At 34.9% G+C, this 19,651-nt stretch overlaps 1 protein-coding gene across 1 annotated transcript; it reads right to left on the bottom strand.

The window, feature by feature from the left end:
• Positions 1–1,144: 1,144 nt before the first annotated feature.
• LOC100366640 (PCNA-interacting partner-like) lies at positions 1,145–18,200 on the bottom strand. Its single transcript, XM_085492838.1, has 11 exons — positions 18,117–18,200; positions 16,850–16,963; positions 16,034–16,230; positions 12,220–12,480; positions 11,881–12,060; positions 10,979–11,143; positions 9,926–10,068; positions 8,012–8,180; positions 7,002–7,174; positions 4,193–4,274; positions 1,145–2,980 (listed from the first exon to the last, which is right to left on the bottom strand). Exons 2-11 carry the CDS (start codon positions 16,950–16,952, stop codon positions 2,561–2,563), a joined length of 1,893 nt encoding a protein of 630 aa, XP_085348964.1. The 5' UTR covers positions 16,953–16,963; positions 18,117–18,200; the 3' UTR covers positions 1,145–2,560.
• Positions 18,201–19,651: the final 1,451 nt, after the last annotated feature.

Genomic DNA, 19,651 nt, shown 5'->3' with positions numbered 1-19,651 from the left:
TATTATATTTATAGGAAATATGAATATTACTGCTGCAAACTTTGTTTTCATTGCTGGCCAAAAAACGAAGCGACTAAAGTTTGTATAGCTTGGAACTGAGAACAAATATTGAAATTCTACAATTTAGTGTCTTTTAATACCTGCGGCTGATATTTACTATGACGTCAACAAACCCAGTTCAAATCATAGAACGATTAATGTTTAATGTTGTGTAAAATGTTTGTTTTATTGTAAAATATTTTGTTTTCTATAAAGACATTTTATAAAAAAAAACCTAATAATATCAAGTTATTTGAAACACTATTTTGGGACAAGTTTATTTTATTTATTCAAACCATCTTGAACGTTCCATCTTACTGCCTCCACATATTCGTCGAGAGAGAAGGGGGTGAATGGATACACCCATGCAAGCAACTTGTGTCTTGTGGATGCATGAACAAAACACAATTACCTCATGGCAATGTGAATTAATTAGAAATTAAGAATCTACAAAAAAAAAAAAGACTGGTAATCTTTTTTTTTTTTTACTTTACTCAGAATCTACGATTTCTTTTGATTTTACGTTAGCCTACTTTACATTACATTACCCACCCTCCGAGGGGGGTCTTTCCCCATCCCAGTCAGCATTTGTACTTATTCCAAGCTTGTAGGTTAGGTTTTCTTTGACACGCCTTGAATGTCATTATTCCATTATACATTTTAGTAAAGTTTACTTCAGTTTCTTGTCCCATGTGCAAAAACTATGGACTAGGTCTTAAAAATTGGTGTTGGTATTGGCATTTAGGGAAATTCCTGTGCATATACAGCCAGCAACGCCTTCCAACACTCAGACCACAAGCATGTTGAAAAAGAAAATTACTCGTCTCTGAAATTTTTAAAGAACTAGCAAATCTATTAATCAAACAGCTCAACTTGGCTGCATCTTGTGTGTGGTTGACCAGTGACAATTGTGGCTGACCAGTGACAATTGTGGTTGACCAGCGACAATTGGACACTCAACTGGATACCAGCAACCTACTGGACAAATTTCCTTATACACTAGGCACGTTACTGAGCCAGAAACTAATTACTTTGAGTTGACAACTGCCTACATCTAACATAACTGCTAATGACTTGCATAGTCAATTAATAATGGACAAAAACATTTATCAGAATAACTTGTTTATTTTACAGTATACATCAATTGAACAAATTAATGTCAAGGCAATATCAACCAATCAAACCGTGGTGATGTTATACAGCTTCAAAATAAATGTTAAAATTATTAAAATCCTGACCACTGTACAGAGCCATATTGTAACCAGCAGAATTGCTCTTGCACTATAAAGTTAACATGGTTAGCCTGGTTATCTTCCTTTTATTTTGTGGTTCATAAACAGTCACAAAATGGCGGGAGAAAGACCCACAAAATAACAGGAATCTAACCAGGCTAATACTGTATAAACTACTTTATTCTAGCTTGAAATAATATTTGCTGAAAAGACTTTTTGGGGTTTTTTGTATGGAATTTATATTCACTGATTTCTGACCAGTTGAATGTAAAATATTGGGAAAAAAGGTACATTTGCTGGATTTTATTTTCACTGAATCATTCCTTCAGCAAAAATAGCGATAATTAATTCCAAGCGAAAATAAAATATTTTGCAGTACAAAGTGTGTGAGTCCCCCCATTCAATTCTCCCAAGTATACTGTAGTATACAAGCATTGTGGGTAAAGTGAACCATGCTTTGTGCAATCATAGACCTTAACTCACAATATTTGATTAAAAATTTCATTAAATAAAAAGAAATTATATAATGGCAGTAACAATTTTGACATAAAAATTTTCAATAAATATCTAATAAAATTATACAGTTTAACATATTTTAAAAATCAACAAAATTGTAGTCAACTCACTCCAAACTTGTTTCAAGAGCACCACCAACACAAGGAGGACTATTGGCTCAAATATTAAATCTTGAGAATAAATCTAATTTAAAATTATACACATGATTAGATTAAATAGTAACAAATTTACCAATGTCAGATTTTTATTCTGAAATGGTACAAATTTATGTTTATTTACCCTCAACAACATTTTTGGTAATGACATGAATGCTTAAACAGGTGTACCAAAACATCCAGAGAGTCAATCTACTTTCTGAATTCTCAAGTGAGAATGTGGGGTGTTTAAGATTCAAAGAAAATCAAACTCTCAGAATAAAACTTGTCTTAATTGTTAAACCTCTACTCTGTATATAGTTCAGAATCCAAAAACTGATAGACAAGAAATTACTTCCCAAACTTAAATATACCATGCAAACTTATATGACACATCAAAAGTTCTTTATATTTTGTCACCTTATTAACAAATAGAATCACAATTCATAAATCTGATAATTGTAGTACTTGTGATATTTTGCTTGTTTGAGATATTTGCTTTTACATCTAAACTAATTTAATTAGCAGCTTAACTATGCTGAAACTCATCCTGGTGCACAAGAACTCAAAAATGTTTCTATGGCAAGAATGCGTGTATAAAACAATTGCAACACAGAAATTGAATTAATTGTCTGGTCATTAGAGCCTGAAGAACTGTGTCATTTGTTTCTGTCCTTTCTGTAATGGCATAGCTTTCTTTCTATTCCTCGTAACACTACTAGTTTTCTTGGATTTACTTTCTTTAACAATGTTAGTCTTGACTTCTTTATTCTTTTTGGATTTTTTTTTAGCATTTTCGACCGGTGGTTCCTCAATTTCAATTTCATCATCTCCAATTTCTTCAAGAATTCTCTTTTTCAAATCTTTTTGTTTTTTCACAATTAGAAAACTTTCTTTAGTGTTTTTTATGTTATTGGCTGTGACATCACTGGTGACATCATGCGTGGCAGACAGTGGGGCATCTTGGTATATCATCAGAGGATCCAGTGCTGGTTTTTTCAGCATGTCTTCATCAGCCCATGCCATACAAGATTGGTGACTGATTTGTTGGAATGAACTCTGTAATTCAATATATAAGCACATCATTAATGAAGAGTCTAAAACAGAATGATTGACAAAAGTTGGCAGCAATCATGAGACCAACCACTCACAAAAAGACAACAATTAATATTAATATGAGGTTATTTTGAGGATACCTCAACGTATGCAGTACAGCAGGAGTAATGACCTCCGCTGCGCATTGATCGATACTCCCGCCACGGCGTACTGCCTAAGTGCATACTTTGAGGTATCCTCATAATAGCCTTATTATTATATATCTTATCCTACCAAGGATACATCATGGGAATGACGAAATTAAAGTTTAGACACAGAATCAGCGAACTTCTTTGTGTGGAGTCTGGTCAAACCATGGTTTGTTTTATTAGAGGACGCTTACACCCGTAATAATAATTCCATATTTGGTAGGATGAAAATACCCGTAAATACCGCAAAATTACGGCACACTGTAACTTATGCCGCTACGGCGACAGATGTATAATAGTATTTACTAATTCCATATTTCAAGAATATTTTCAGGTATTTAACACCACCTACTGAAAGCCTCAACCGATAGTCTAAATGAGCGAGGGGGAAAAACATCTAGCAAGTGATATGTTGAATATACATGAAAAAGTTCTGATTTTCCTTGATTAGACAGACCCAGAATTTCCCAAATACTTTGCTCATAACAGACATTTAGTGAAAGCATTATTAGTACAGGTCTCTAAATCCATTGATTATGATTCAATACAAAGCTACATACAAGACTGTGTCTGATTGGCTACCCAACCATTACACCTGACAGTCAGACCAATCAGAGAATAGCTAGTTTGTTGACAGGTTCTTTCAAAATGTGCTTTGACTCAACTAAAACTTATTGCTCAGATGACCACGTCACCTTTTAAATTATGAAATATTTCCTTCCTATTTTTAACTACTAGTCAAAAAATTTGGCAATACAATTGTTTACCCTACCAGGTAAAGCTAAATAGATGGAAAACACAGACCCAAGTCCTTTGCATAAACCAAGGTATCCAACTACCCATCGTAGTATGATTATTGTGATTTGCTTTCTGTGCACACATGTACCAATCACAGCTGGTACTGTTTGTTCAGATTGTTTTTTCCCCCGATTAATAAAAGACATGTAGACCCCATCTTGTGCAAAGTTACACTGATATATTCCACCTGAGTGATGACGACCAGGAAGTGAATAATAACACTGCTAACCTGAGGCTTGTTGACCTTGAGGGAAACTCTTTCAATCAGTGTCTGGTTTTCTGGTTCATCTGGAGAACACTGATCAGGAGATCTATGAAGTAGTATAGAAATATTAACAATTCAAGTTACAGCTACACCACTTGTATATTTGAAACAAACATTAACTAAGAAATGGTAATATGCAAATTGTGTTAATTCGTACATAGCGATTCTGTGTCATTTATAGCAGAATTTAGTTTGTTTATTTCACCAGGAAATGTATAAAATAATCCTATACACCATAATAGTGATTCTAGTGAGGACCACAGATATAGTTCATTCAAACTACTGTAAACTACTTTATTTTAGCTGGAATTAATTTTCACTGAAAGAACTTTTTGGGTGTTTTGTATGGAATTTATTTTCACTGATTTTTGATGAGTTGAATGTAAAATATAGGAAAAAAAAGTACAATCGCTGGATTTTATTTTCACTGAATCATTCCTTCAACGAAAATAGCAACAATTAATTCCAAGCGAAAATATATTGTACAGTAGTCTTAGTTTGTGGCCCCAAAATACTGTTGTGATTAATTAATTAATTAAATGCACAGCACACATTTTGTGCAGTGAAACAGGATTTTTTTCATTTGACACAGAGCTAGACATGAGACATCCCACCAAGATAGCTGCTCATTTCTGTATGGTGTTGAAATTGCATTCTGAGAGAATTCATAGTTTTAATTTGGGTCTTAAAGGGCAGTGGTCGTTACGCCGATTCATGTTCGATATGGGACTCATAGCGACGTATACAATGTGTGTAAAAATACATTGTTTATTTACATGAAATTCATGCAACGACCACCATCCTTTAAGCATCATGCCTGAATTTCCATAAATTTCTGGGAAAACAAAACACACAATCAGTCAGGATTCTGCCTGGTTTTAAATCACTGTAGCCTGGAGTGAGTGTGTAAATCAACACATGTTGGAACAGTATTCAATAAAATAACTGAAATAATCATAAAATTTATATTTTTATTATTCATTTCTCACAATTTGCACAGATTTAGACCATCAAATATTTCACATAATTCCAATATGCCAATAAAACTCGGAATGCTGTCAAAGTGCAACTTTAAAATGCTACAGTGATCGCAAGGTACATGCTCAAATTTCAGCTATATTTTTATGTGTTGTATACACCACTATGGGTCCAACATGATTCGGTGCATCAAGTTGTAATACTTTAAAGGGGAACCCGCTCAATCCCAGGGATTGCACCAAAGAATCATGGGACACTATTGTTTATGTTGTTTTTAAAGTTAATCTACCTTTTGTTATCCATTGTAATTTTAATCCAGAAAGTAAATTTGTTGTGAGATTAGGCTTAACTGGAAGTGCCCCTTTAAAGTGTAACTGAATTGGGACAATTGACTTTTTTTGTGTGCAAAATTTATTTATAAAAACATTATGAAAAAAAATCAAGTGAAAAATGTACATAAATTAAGTAAACGATCAATAATAATGTTCTGGATAAGGACACGCCCACGTTCAGTTTCTTGGTCGACTCAGAGCGAGGCTCCAACTGGAGTACCTAATTAGCATACAAGGGTACTTTATGACGTCATGGGGGGAACTTGTCATCGTCTCACAATGGCCGCTATACGTATGCAGTGCTCGGAAAGCGACACGGAATCTATGTTATCGTCTGACGAGAGTTATGAAATCGAAGAGTATGATGACAATGAGAGATGTCACGATTTTGTTTTAGAGTGCCAGGGACAAATTGGCCCATACAGGTTTGAACCTGCAAGAAAAGTACGCGATGTGGGTGATCGTGTACCTTCCCAAAATGACCGTGACACAGAGTTTGAACATCGTGACCGGCTTGGTTTCCAGTTTCTGTCTTTTGTTCATCCAAATTCTAAACACATATCAGTGTGCAATTTTCAGTTTCTTGATCTTCTGAAGAAATCATGTAAAGACACAAAGTACGTGAACGGTGAATGCGTCCAGTGCTTACATTTTCCAATCGCCATTTTGTGTTTTGTTGTTGTTGTTCCACGATCGATCTAGTTATTTCGACTCTGGCATAATAACATGAATACATTCTAAACTTTTCAAGCAAATTAATATTCATATTCTACATGGAAAATATTATTCTTCTGGTTATTTACACAGTTATTCCCGAAACCCAAATAATTCATAACGAATCCAGATGGTGGATCAACAAATGATTCGGGCGTAAAATGGACACTGCAAATAACGGTATATGGAGAAGGTCCATCCCAATGTTTCCTGGTGTTCTTGACGGCTTTGGTCCACTGATGTCATAAATTCGAATCTTTTGGGAACCCATAAAGACTTACGCGATCGCCGTGTGTGTTACTACACCCGCCAACAACACAGCGTTTCCCCATGAAAACGATCGTGGTAACTCGTTGTATATGATGGTAACTCGTAAGAATTCTCGATCTTGGTAACTCGTTGTATATGTTTACGAAACGCGTGCGTATGGAAAATGATAAACAATCCTGTCTGCTAGCTAGCTCATGCTTTATGCTCCCGTTGGTGGCGCCATTTCGGTTACACTCGTAATGCCGAAAAAACTCGAAGGTGATGGGAGAGGGGGGCATGGCGCGATTTCGGAATATCATTGACTGTTTACCCAATTTATATATCCTTTTCACTTGATTTTTTTTCATAATGTTGTTTATAAATAAATTTTGCACACAAAAAAAGTCAATTGTCCCAATTCAGTTACACTTTAAGTAGAAAAGTGTTAGTAAAGTTTTCTACAATTAACAATGACCACCGATGCAAGTGACATAGCTTACCTAAATTGTGATAAAAGTGAGGGGAATCTTATTGGTGTTTTCTGACTGGAATAACAATCACTCAGCACAGAGACTGAATTATTACCACTATCTTGGCAACATTCATGGTCTAACAGTAAGCGCAAAAGTTTAATACTCTGGCGTCCAGCGATGCTACCTCCATTAGAAACAGACTAGAAAATAGAATATATTTTCATTTTAATAACAGAAAAGTAATAAATCAAATCTGGAATCTATAGTGATTGAATAACAACCATGAAACACAAGATGCAAAACTGAGCTCATTCCGGTGGCTAAATTTGTCTCTGCTTTAGTGGCAATAGATTCACCTCCAAGATCTAAAAGTTTTCGAGTTCCCCAAAAAATAATATAAAAATAAGATATTGTGAATCATTTTAACTTTGTGAGACATTTTCACAAGCCAGATAGCAATGAAATATTCACTTGTTCATTTTTGAGAAGAATTACTTCGATAGCCTCAAAATATCAAACTCCAAATATTTCTAATAGCAGCAAGGAGTTGTTCACAGAATGACAGATTGTAGTGGTAATCTATCTAAACCAATATTACGCAAAACTGGAATAAATCTGGTGCAGACTGTTAAATTGTAATTTCTTTATAGCAAAATCGACCGACTGAAAAATATGAAATATCGGGTTGCGTTTTTTTTTATCCCCACACACCTTGGCTATTTACGACACACTTAGTTTTCACGAGTTTAAAGAAAAACAACAAAAACGACCGACCGACCCAATTTTCCCAACTTGAGGGCAATATAAGTTGTTTTTTGTTTTTTTGGCCTAATAGACCAATCAGAGAGCAGCTTGTTTGTCAAAGTTTGTTAACGCATCAAATTCTGGCTTGTATATATATATATATAATCAACTGAGAAACACCCTTGTCAATTGACACCAGCATATCCAAGTTGTTTACATAGAAACAGTTCTGCAGTACAGTACCCTTTTAGCAACAATTATGCAGATACTCAAAATTCCTGAATATTACTTACAACTTGAGGGCTTTGTTTTGAGTTGGCATTCTTATTTGTGACAATTAACTGATCAATCTCATCATGTAGTTTCCTAGTTACCGCCTCTACACTGGATTTCCTCAACTTCACATCATTTGATTTACATATCGTATTCTTGATGACATTTAGAACTCTTCTCAAACTTGAACTGAAACAAAATTAATAAAGAAAACACAAATATTTTAAAAATATTCTTCTGTTTTTTGGCTTTATTGGCACAATTGCTGAAGCTGTTGAACTTTTGAAATCAGATTTGATACTAAAATCCACAATCAAACTTCTGTACAGTCAAACCTGCGTAAGGCAACAGCCTAAGAAACTTTATTAAAATATGTTTTATAGACTTGTGGTCTTGATTGGATTTTTTTTTACAGATCACCTACTATACAATCTGTATTAGAAACCCTGGCTTCTATTAAAATGTTACAATGCAACAGAGGAAATGTGGCTTCTATTGGAGCACCTACACATATGAGAAATGATGAATTTTTTGTTCTCAATTATTCAAAAAGAATGGGTGCGACTTCTATTAGGGATGCGGCTTTTAATACAGATTTTACGGTACTCCTATATTTTACATATTTGTCCTTATGCTCTATGGTCCAGAAAACAAAATATTGTTTAATCACACATTTTATCAATTACAAATAAGTTTAACTTGAGGTGAAATCCAAGTAGCTGGTAAGTTTTCATATCAAAGGATTAATGAGGAGTGATTAGAAACTTTAATATGGTTAATTTCCAGAGACCCTAAAGAATCTTAGTTTACAATAAATCACTCATTCTAAGTTTACAAATAAGAGCAAAGCTAGAGGCATGTCCATCCAAGTGACAAATGATTTTACAACCAGTGTGCCCAGATGCCACTGATTTGCTGTGATGCAACTATAGTATATATATAGAAACAGAAAATTGTACATTGATGTAGTCATTTGACTATAGTCATGCAATTCGTAATTTGGTAAAATAAAATTCACATTTCATAAACAAGACAAGTGTAAAACTAAAAAAAAAATCAGGTGCTACAACATTTAAGTGTGTGCCTCAATCACTTACATATACTCGTACAATTTTGATTCAGGATTCCTACAAAATCATTCCTGTTAAGAGGGCACACTATTTACAACAATAACAGTTGAGTGTGCACACAAACCAGTTCTACCATATTAGCCATGTGTATATATAATGAAGCATCATATGACATCAATATGACCGGTTCAATCAAGTACACATTTATATTCTACATAGATTCCCTGTAACTGTTACAATGCCCAAATTCATTGATATTTTAGTAGTGTAAAAAATACTTTATTTTAGGCCAGACTTTTATTATCCATTGTTTCGCGAACCCGCCAAATGAACAGAAGCCGAAAATGAAATAAAAATATAATTTTATTTCAGCATAATTTCTCGCGCCCGCCGACTTGTAAGCGCAAAAAAATGGTAAAAAAATATTATTTTTATCTTCATTTTTTTACCACCCGCCGCATAACAAATCCAAGTTACATTTTTGTGGGAGTATGATGATCAAAGTACTGAAGTCTCGCGCAGAATAGAAACAAGGTTATGGAATACAACATGGAATACAATTTTATTTCATTTCTTCTCTCCGATCAATGATCTCACTTACAATTCTTTGAGAATCACACAAATCTAATGGAAAAAAAGAATTTTAATTTTTCCCCCCAGCCTTAGCTGGAATTAATTTTCACTGAATATACTTTTTGGGCATTTTGTTTGGAATTTATTTTCACTGATTTTTGACGAGTTGAATGTGAAATATAGGAAAAAAGGTATGTTCGCTGGATTTTATTTTCACTGAATCATTCCTCCAGCGAAAATCGATTCCAAGCGAAAAATAAGTATTCTAAAGTAGTTGAAGCAATATTTTACCTTGTATCTGGATCTTCCTCTATGATTATTTGTAATTTTTGTATCATATTAACAAATTCATTCATTCCTTTGACATAAGGAGACAATGGATCGTCTGTTATTGCACATTTGATACGTATTTTCATCACAAATGAGATGGCAGTCTGCAAGGTAAAAAAGAATCTGTTATTGGTCACAATAGACCATTTTCCGTACATTGCGAGAATCACGCGTTAAGCGTGAAATCGAACGTAAAAACAGAACAAACAAAGGTCATAGCGTCGTAGTCGCGTCAAACATCACGTGGGATTCGACAAACGCGAAAGTATTTTGGGGATATTTCCATGCTTAATAATGTGCTGTACACATTTGATGATAGGTAATTTTGATTAAGTGAGGGTATTCAAAAGCAATATTCCTTTGTCGAAAATCGGCCGATCGATGTGAGCTACGAAATAAAGAAATTAGAGTTCAAAATCAAATCGTTCGTTTTTTGCGGCAGGCAAAGTTTTGGAGTAAATACGGAGGCCAAAAATATGATCCTTTCTCCAAAATATGAACTAGAGCATGGTATTTGCAAAGTATTTCTTTTGTATGTTACAAGTTGTGATAAATTAGAAAGTATTCATGATTTAAAGAATTATCCATTGATTTGTTGCAATTATGATGGTACCAACATGTTTTGATATGCAACAATATTCTAAGTTAGTCAGCTAAAAGAATCCACTGATCTAAGAACTTACCAAGTCTTTCAAAACTATGATATCATACCTTTCAGACTTGATTAATTGAACCATATTAGCAATACAGCGGCGCCACCAAGTGGGGCAGATAGGGTTCTCCCTACCAGGGTGTGGAGTTTTTGATAATTCTAAGTTAAAATAGAGCATTCTATGGCTTCCTTGGGGTCAAAATTACTATCAGACAGGTCACATGTGATCCTTGGTCATTCACAATTTTATGGTTGCCAGAGGATCTACTCCCCAGGGGTAAGGGGGGCGCATGACATGAGGGCGCTGCGCCCCTGTTCCCTTGTTTAAAACTGAATAATGCAAAAATAAAAGAACAGCTTACCTGAAACATTGGCATATTTTTTTCTTTAGCCATTTTCTTTAATGCTGTAAAAGCTAGATGGTCCAGCTCCCTGTCTGGTATGTTCAAACACCTGGCTAAAGCAATCTCATTTCTAGAATTGACCAATAACGTCAAGTATGCAAATATCACTCTTCTGACAAACACCTGGGAGAAAAAATAACTTTTTTAATATTCTCTAGAATTAATTTTAGATTGTAAAGTCCTTTTACTTAAGTGGTGTATACTTAAAAAAGACAATTGAACGTAAAATATAGGAAAAAAGTTATATTCGCTGGATTTTATTTTCACTGAATCATCTCTCAGTGAAAGTAGCAAAAATAAAGTATTTTGCATTAGTTGGCATTCCTGATTAGTGTTGTAGCAGCAATTAAAAGAGAACCAATACTATAAATAGGGGCAAGATGGCCACCGCAATTAGTAGGCTAATTCGAACCAAGCCGCTCACATTGTGGGGGGAGCTTCGGGAAATGTGCCATTTATGATGTTTCAATCAAGCTATGATTCCAAATACATTTCTATGGGGGCATGAATATGTACTCTAGCGATTACACTCATCTGGTTGGGCTTTTGATGTATAAATGTTGTTGTTTTCGGTGGAAACATGCCGCGACAAGTAAAAATCCTGTGTTTAAAATGGCGGCTAATATATGCAAAATGCCTGTCAATCACAGTTTGAGTAAGCGAGCATAATAAGCATTCATTTACTTAGTGGACAGAGGCAGAGTTAATTACCAATGAGCATGTGGTGCAATCCATGGGATTGAGCAGTTCCCCTTTAACTGTGGGATCGATTAGGTCCTCCTCATAAGACTATAGAGGGCAGCATCACAAAAACAGTTCTCAGAAGAATCATAACCTATAAATAAATTACGAGAGCTTACCTCAGTAGCAGGCATTTGGGAAGATTTACTACAGGACGAACAGAGGTTTAACTGAGACCATGGCTGTCTATCAAAGAGTAGTTCAATGCCTGATGGCTTGTTGTTACTCTCCTCCAGTGGCGTTTCAACGGTTACCACAGCAACTTCATGATCACCACAAAGAAGCTGTATAAAACTTTGCTGAAATATAAATAATTTCATATAAATAATTACACAAGAAAATATAAAATCAAATCAACCCACTCTCTCAACAATGTATTTTTTTGTTTTTGTTTTCCTACTCAGTCACTGTCATAAGATCAAGAAAACACAGACTTTCAGGATGACAAATAGTCTTACCTCTAATTCTGTTTTAGTTCCACCAATCAAAATGTATTTGTTTTTTGCAGTAACATCTTCCTGTAAGTATGTTTTAATGCGATGGTAAACGTCTGCCATGTCAGCACTGTTACATTTCACTAAATATTCATGGTACATTGTCTTTATTTCAGCAATTCTGTTCTCATCAGTATTCAGAGTATTTGATCCCATTTTCATTCTCATGATTGTTTTTGCAGTCTGTAAAACATCACTGGTGTCCACATCAAAATCACCACTGTCCTGTTAAAAAACAAATGAATGTGGCGTTATTTAGTATGATGAAAAAAAACATTTCAGGAACAAAGAAATGCTAACATTGTGCTTATTTAGTTAGAGTCAAAAACAATTACCTGGTTGTTCACCTTATATATTATATGTCAATATCTAACATACTGAAATCTCACAAAAAGCGATATTTGAACAAGAAGATCACTGCAGTTTCAATATGGCATTGTTTTTCGGAAAGATTGTTTTTACTTACATTCTCAATAATTATGGTGATGATATTGAAACAGGAAAAAAAGCTTTGGGTAAATTGAACAAGCAGCCATTTGGCTGAGAGCTCCACTGTTAGCAATGCACATTTCAATTAAAGAACTGAAGATATCATTAGAAAATGAACAATAATTATGTATAGTATCAAAGCAATTGTACTTGCCGTTTTCAACAAGAATTCGAAAATATCACTTTTTACCAAATATATTTATCAAAATTAGATAATTGAAAATATCATCATGAAATGAACAAATCTGAGAGGGGTCCACATGTAGTACCTATATATGTAATATCAAAGCAATCAGACTTGTGATTTTTAACAACTCGAAAATATCACTTTTTACTAAAAATGAAAAAAATATTTATCAAAATTGGAGAATTAAAGATATCAACATGAAATGAACAAATCTAAGAATGGTCCACCCAAGCTACATATACACTAAGTATCAAAGCATCCAGGCTTGTAGTTTTCAAGAAGTCGAATAAGTAAAACATTGACACGGACTACAACGACTGACAATCACTCGTATGATAAGCTCCACTCGACAAAGTCGACAGCGGATCTAAAAAATGGAATGACACTGTTTTAAAAAATTTAAAAAAAAAAAAAATGTGTTAAGATTAATACATACAACAAGCCACAGTACAGTGGTGTGTAACTTAAATTCCAAGATGGCTATCAGCTGACTTCGCCTTTACATAAAAATTTATAATTTCTAACACTAGTATTATTGTCATTAAAAATTTCAACTTACTCTTTGTGGTATTAGCCTAGGTTACTAAGGAGACATATTCAGACACTCTAACATACTTTATTTTCACTGGAATTAATTTTCGCTAAAAAGACTTTTTAGGTGTGTTATATGGAATTTATTTTCACTGAATTTTGGGGAGTTGAATGTAAAATACAGGAAAAGGATACATTGGCTGGATTTTATTTTAACTGAATCATTCTTTATGAAAATAGCAAAAATTAATTTCTAGCGAAAGTAAAATATTCTACAGTAAATTACTCAGCACAATTTTTACCCCAGACCATTCGTCCCGGTGTTATCGCTATCGCCACACGAGACTCCAGCTTGTCTCCTATACAATTTGACTGCGCACATCCAGAAAGTAGATGTAGCTGTGATTGGTGGAATACTAATGAGTTGAGTGTCAATCAAACGCCTACGCTATCTTTAGTAAACAAAGTCACGTGACACACGCCATTTTAGTTTTGGCAGGCGATTTCAAGGCAGCACGCTTAACCCTTTCGTTCACTGGTTGGGAGATATTAGAATGACTGACAATTTCACGCCACTGTTTTACATTATTGGCGGATTTTTCTGCGCTATCAATCTTTCTCTTACAAACTAGACATAGATGAGACGACAGAGTCGCTCCTTTCACAACGTCGCACTGGATCAAATTGGAAAGACGATTTCCATAAGTTATCCCTCCTGCTTTTCCTGGCTTGAATAAATTCACACACGACTTTAACTGTCCACAAACTCGAAGACTACATGAACACAGTCTACATAGTCGTCCGCAACAATATGTATGTATTTCTTCGGTGTACTGATGCACGAATGCACCGTGACACGGTGTTTCTCGGGTGTCGCCATCGCTGAGAATGCCGCCGGTGCAATTTTTCACCCAACTCGCGATTCTGTTTTGCAACATTTTATCAATATTCCCTTTGACAAAATCGCCGACAAAAGCACCGCTTTGCTGATCTTTTGTTCTATAATTCTTAATGCAAACACCGACCCTAGTAGTAATTAGTAACGTCGCCTAGTACATATGAACGGTCGTCATTGCAAATCGAACATCCTTTTGAAATTTGGACGTCGGGCAGGCGATTTCAAGGCACCACACTTAAATATTAGCAACATATTTTTCTGAGCGGTTGTTTATTCTCTTTCAAACGAGACATAAATGTGACGACATAGTCGATCCCTTATCCACCGCTAAGAATGCCGCAATGTTTCGTTCGTTTTGCAACATGCCACAAATCGTCGAAAAAAACACCACTTCGACGGAAGCTTGCGTAATAAGGGGGTTAAAACAAGAAAACAAATGCCATGTTTAATACATATCGACCTGTTTTACTTGCGAAAGATAACGGAACATGAACTCGTTTCGTGCGACTTCGGAACCCGAAGGAACACACCAACAACGTTGAATTTACCCGCTATCTTCCAAATATGGTATATTAATTTATTCAGTTGTTTATTTAGAGTGACGTCCGCGGTCGAATGCGATTGGCTATCGATGTCAGTGCAAAGGTCATATGAATATTAAAATTAAGTGGGCGGAAAGAAAATTGTATAGGAGACAAGCTGGAGTCTCGTGTGGCGATAGCGATAACACCGGGACGAATGGTCTGGGGTACACAATTTTAGATGTCAATTTTGAAAGCTAACTAAATTTTATTTATGCATGGGTTGTACTGTACATGTTTAAATATTTAACATTTATTAAACCAAGCTTTTCAATATGTGCATTCATGTTTAATTTGAGTTGTCATAACATCCCCTGAAACAGAGAATACAAAATATTTCCCTATTCTCTCGTATGTGACAAGCTTGCCCGGTACACAAAATTGCTAAAAAAAATACATGAGGCAGGGGGTTTTCTAAGGAAAAATGAACAAGAGGGAACGCCATACCAGAAAGTTTCTGCGCTGTTTTAATGGTGTATTTATTGCCATTGAAATATTTTTGGAGTAATTTTAGTGTATTTGGTGTCCGACACATTGTCAGCTTGTGTTGCTGGGAAGTTTTCACAAAGAAAAATATATTTGAGAAAATTTCATGTTGTACGGCAGCACGGAAGTGCGTGGCTCAAGAAATATATTTATGACTTAAAGTTCAATCAATCAACAATTTGATAAGAGGATGCCAGCCACGAGTATCAGGGCGCTGTGCCACTGTTCCGCAGTTTAGAAAAACCTCTGTGAGGTGCAGATTCAAACATGTGCGATAGTGAGAAGCAAAACCCTTTTTTTTTGTTTTAAGGTAATGTACATTATTTTGACCTGTACATAAAGGTCACCAATAACGAGTCCCAATAAAGGTTAAATGTTTTTTCTTAAAGGCAGCCTTATTAAACATTATGACACTGGAAATATGTCTGTTACCAATTGACAAATTAATCAAGTCTAGGAATGCCAACGACTTTGGTGGTTACACACTACACATATATATTATCTTAGTAAATGACATAGGAACAGTTGCACAGACGAGGTCGGTTAAAGGTCATCAACGTTTGTTCATGGTGCAAATGTATCAACGACTGATCACTGTACACTCACCTGCTTATTGTACTCCGCTAATATCAATTGTATTGCTATTAAGTAATCTTCATGGCTTAAAACAGTTTCCCGTTCATTTTTGCCTAAATCATGCCTACGATACAAGTCAATAAAATAGCCAGGTATAGTAAAAGTCTTGATGTTATCGAGTTTATCTTCTTCTATCGTAGTATCGCTTAGTATAATTACATTTGTATCTGAAATAAGAAGACAACGGTACAGGATTATTAAATGAAGAGGTGTGTAAAGCTAAAACAGAGCAGCTTAAATACTCAACATCTGAAGTGAGCTTAACACATTGGCGCATTTAAGCTTGTTTTCTATGGTAAAAATGTTTTATGCTGAATACCACAATTTATGTGGGTTTACAACAAAAATTTGATAAAAACTATTTAATTTTGGTGAAATAATACTTTAACACAGACTGCTATGGATATTGACAATTCCATAAGTTAATTTATCTTTATCCAGCCTATTGATAAATTCTATTGAATACTTTTAATACCACACTTCCGAAATACAATGGACTACCAATGAACTGATTGGTTAATATTCTTAATCCAAAATTGCGATGTCATCTCCAAAGATACCATAACATGGCTCATTTTTGACTTTTTACAATACCTGTTTTGAAATAACTAGTTGGATTCAAATAAATATTCATGTTGTTGCTATATTATTATTACGATAATTTACAGATAAGTACAGACTTCACATTTTTTTTCTTCTCCCAACCTTAACATGGCAGGGCATAGGAATAATTACCCTGGTGTACTGATGGCCTAAGTCCCAATCCAGTGAACGTATTCAACCTACCTATTGAGCTTGTGAATTCTGGACGGTTTATTAACATTTCCAAAGTAGCAGTCAGATAATTATCATCCAAGAGTTGAACATAATAAACTGGTGTTACCTCCATGCTGGCAAATTCTGATATCACCAAAAAAAGACAGATTATATTCATGTATGTGTATTGTAGAATGATTTATGCAAACACGCTTATCAATCATTTCAGTGAAAAACGTTAGATAAGATAAAATAATTACTGTTACCATATCTGATTTTAACTGACTGTCTGAATAGCTGATAACATAAACTAGTTACGACATGGTTATAACTGTCACCCTGGCAAATACACACTTTTGTGGACAATTGAACAAATACAGCTTGTAACTATATTTGGAATATAATATAGTAAGCTTTTCAAAAAATGAAATCAATAGTTATTGTAAAATGCATTAATTATTCACTGGGTTTTAAATTCACTATTTTTTGCTGAAAAATAACAATACAGTTCATTGTTTTCTTGACAAATTAAAACACTGAATATGCTCAAAATGATTTTACAATTATTAATACAAACAATTCACTGCTATATCAAAGTTTCAAAGATTCACAAAACCGAGTTGCAAGCATATCTACTTGCAGTTACAAAATACATTATTATTATTATTATTTGCGATGTTGCAACAACTGCATTTGTTCTCTGCATTTTAAAATTAGACTTGTAGTGCATTCTTTTCGTCTGTTTTTACCCCCCCCAAAGTTGAAAAAAAATATGGGCTCACTGGAGCCTTCATCCCTCGTTTATTTCTTACACTAGATACCAGCCGATACATCTCGTTGATATGGTTACAACATCAACAATAAAACACTGCATGCAGAACAGTCGGGGCTAAACAGCGATGCATTGATAGTAGAAACAGCTGTGTAGCCTGCAACCTCAGTGCATTGTGCCACAGTCCCTTGAAGCGAAGCGAACACCCATGGAGAATATATTTTTTAAAATTTTCCTAATAACTGACTTCCGGAGTTCTCGGTCTTTCACCCACGACGGCGAAAGACCCATCGCTATTCACTCGTGTGACGTAGTCTTTGTCCAGTTCGGGGCTACGAACATAAACCCATCGGCGTAAATTTGAATTATTTCTTTTTGTTTTGTTCCCGGGAAATTTAGCGAACGGCGAAACCGAACACGGAGTTACAGATTTCATCTTTTAAAAATAGCAAACCGACAATAATAATATGTATGTTACGCAGAATGCAGCTACGCCGTACAGCTTGCTGAACATATTCAACTTACCAGATACTCTAAATGTCTTTGTATGGAACCACGAACTAAACAACCATCTATGAAGCAAACTCAAAATACGAATTTACCACCTTTAAAATGAAGAGCCAATGAGAAATCGTCAACATTGACATGTGACATAGTCGAAAGGTTTACGACTTTAGCCCGTAAGGGGCGCAGTGCTGAACGAAATCTCGCCATGGATGCTCATTATCTGTTTGATAGCATCACAGTTTACACGATTCAACACCAAAATAACGGTAGTACATTATGTGAAAATGAAATGTTTTTCTCATCTAATTTATTTAATTTCAATAATGAGTAAGTAGTGAGACTTCCTGGAATAGTTTTCTCTAATTGTTGTGAGTATTTTACATCCAACAGTCGCAAAGCATTCGATTTAATGATCAGGTTTAACCGTGTTATTTTCATACCGGTTTTCATAGAGTGAACATGTTCTATAATACACAGGTAGTTAGAGCGTCTCGTGTCTTATACATTGTAGGTATATTTTTAATAAAGTTTATGCAGTGGTTCTCATTAAAAGTATTGTTTGAAATGTACGTTGTGTAAATTCGCATCACTGAGGTGAGACAACATAGACTATATAGTACAATCGGCAAAACAAACCAATTCGCAATGACGAATGTAAAAATACCGTAGCATGACAGCTCAAACACGTTTATCCCAACCATTAAAGCGAGAAATAAATGCTTGTGAGTGTTACGTAAACGGTGTACTTTTATCGACTTTTATTTGCTATGCCATTTGGCGTCGAACGTTTGTGTTACGCAAGTCTATGGGAGAAACCATAGTTCTTCAGTGTTGTCGGAGTAATTTCTGAATCATTTATCTGTGAAGCATTGTAATTAAAACATGCAATATTTGTTAATCGCTTTATTCATTACGTTTTATACAAGTTCAATAATACTGTATTCTGACTTATACAATAACATTGTTGCAAAATACGGATTCTGAAGTGAGAAGACGACATGAATGCGAACGTGGTAGAAACCACCGCAGTGTGTTCTTTTGTTTCAATTTTTATATTCATCCAATTAGAAGTTTTCCCACTAATTTTCTTACACGGCCAAGAATTTATCGATGTATATCAAGGGCATACTGCCAATTCTGTATGATTCTTACAATTTGTGTTATATCGTTGATATCGAGTTGTAAGTCTCCGGATTGCCAGCAGTGAATATATTTTGAGTTTTCATTAAGTCGTTTTTCTGTGGTGATTGGTGCTGATTGTGTAGCAGATAATTTTGCATACTATATTTCGTTACATTTCCATAACCGCAACGTATCGTCCCCCACAAGTGTCGATAAAATCCTAGTATTTGAAAATAACTAATTTAATGATAAAAAATATACCAGAAATGACTAAAATACAACCACAAAGACCAAAGACCGGCACAGGCATGTAGTTCGGGGCGGGGTTCGGGGGGGGGGGGGTCAGTCGAACCCCCTAAATTCTTGAAGTGAATATTTTTATGATCGTAGATTAGTACATATTAAAACAAACAGTAATAATTAAAATAATT

Source organism: Saccoglossus kowalevskii, chromosome 18 (assembly GCF_978046115.1).
Source record: "Saccoglossus kowalevskii chromosome 18, keSacKowa6.1, whole genome shotgun sequence".
In the NCBI taxonomy this organism is placed as follows: domain Eukaryota; kingdom Metazoa; phylum Hemichordata; class Enteropneusta; family Harrimaniidae; genus Saccoglossus; species Saccoglossus kowalevskii.
Note: the sequence above shows the minus strand (reverse complement) of the source record. Positions and strands in the feature narration are given on the sequence as shown.

Coding starts and splice junctions, on each gene's coding strand:
- LOC100366640 (XM_085492838.1), bottom strand. CDS start 16,952: ATGGAGGTAACACCAGTTTATTATGTTCAACTCTTGGATGATAATTAT. Junction 11,144..11,880: donor CCCAAATGCCTGCTACTGAG/GTAAGCTCTCGT, acceptor TTTTTCTCCCAG/GTGTTTGTCAGAAGAGTGAT. Junction 8,181..9,925: donor GAGGAAGATCCAGATACAAG/GTAAAATATTGC, acceptor ATTTTGTTTCAG/TTCAAGTTTGAGAAGAGTTC.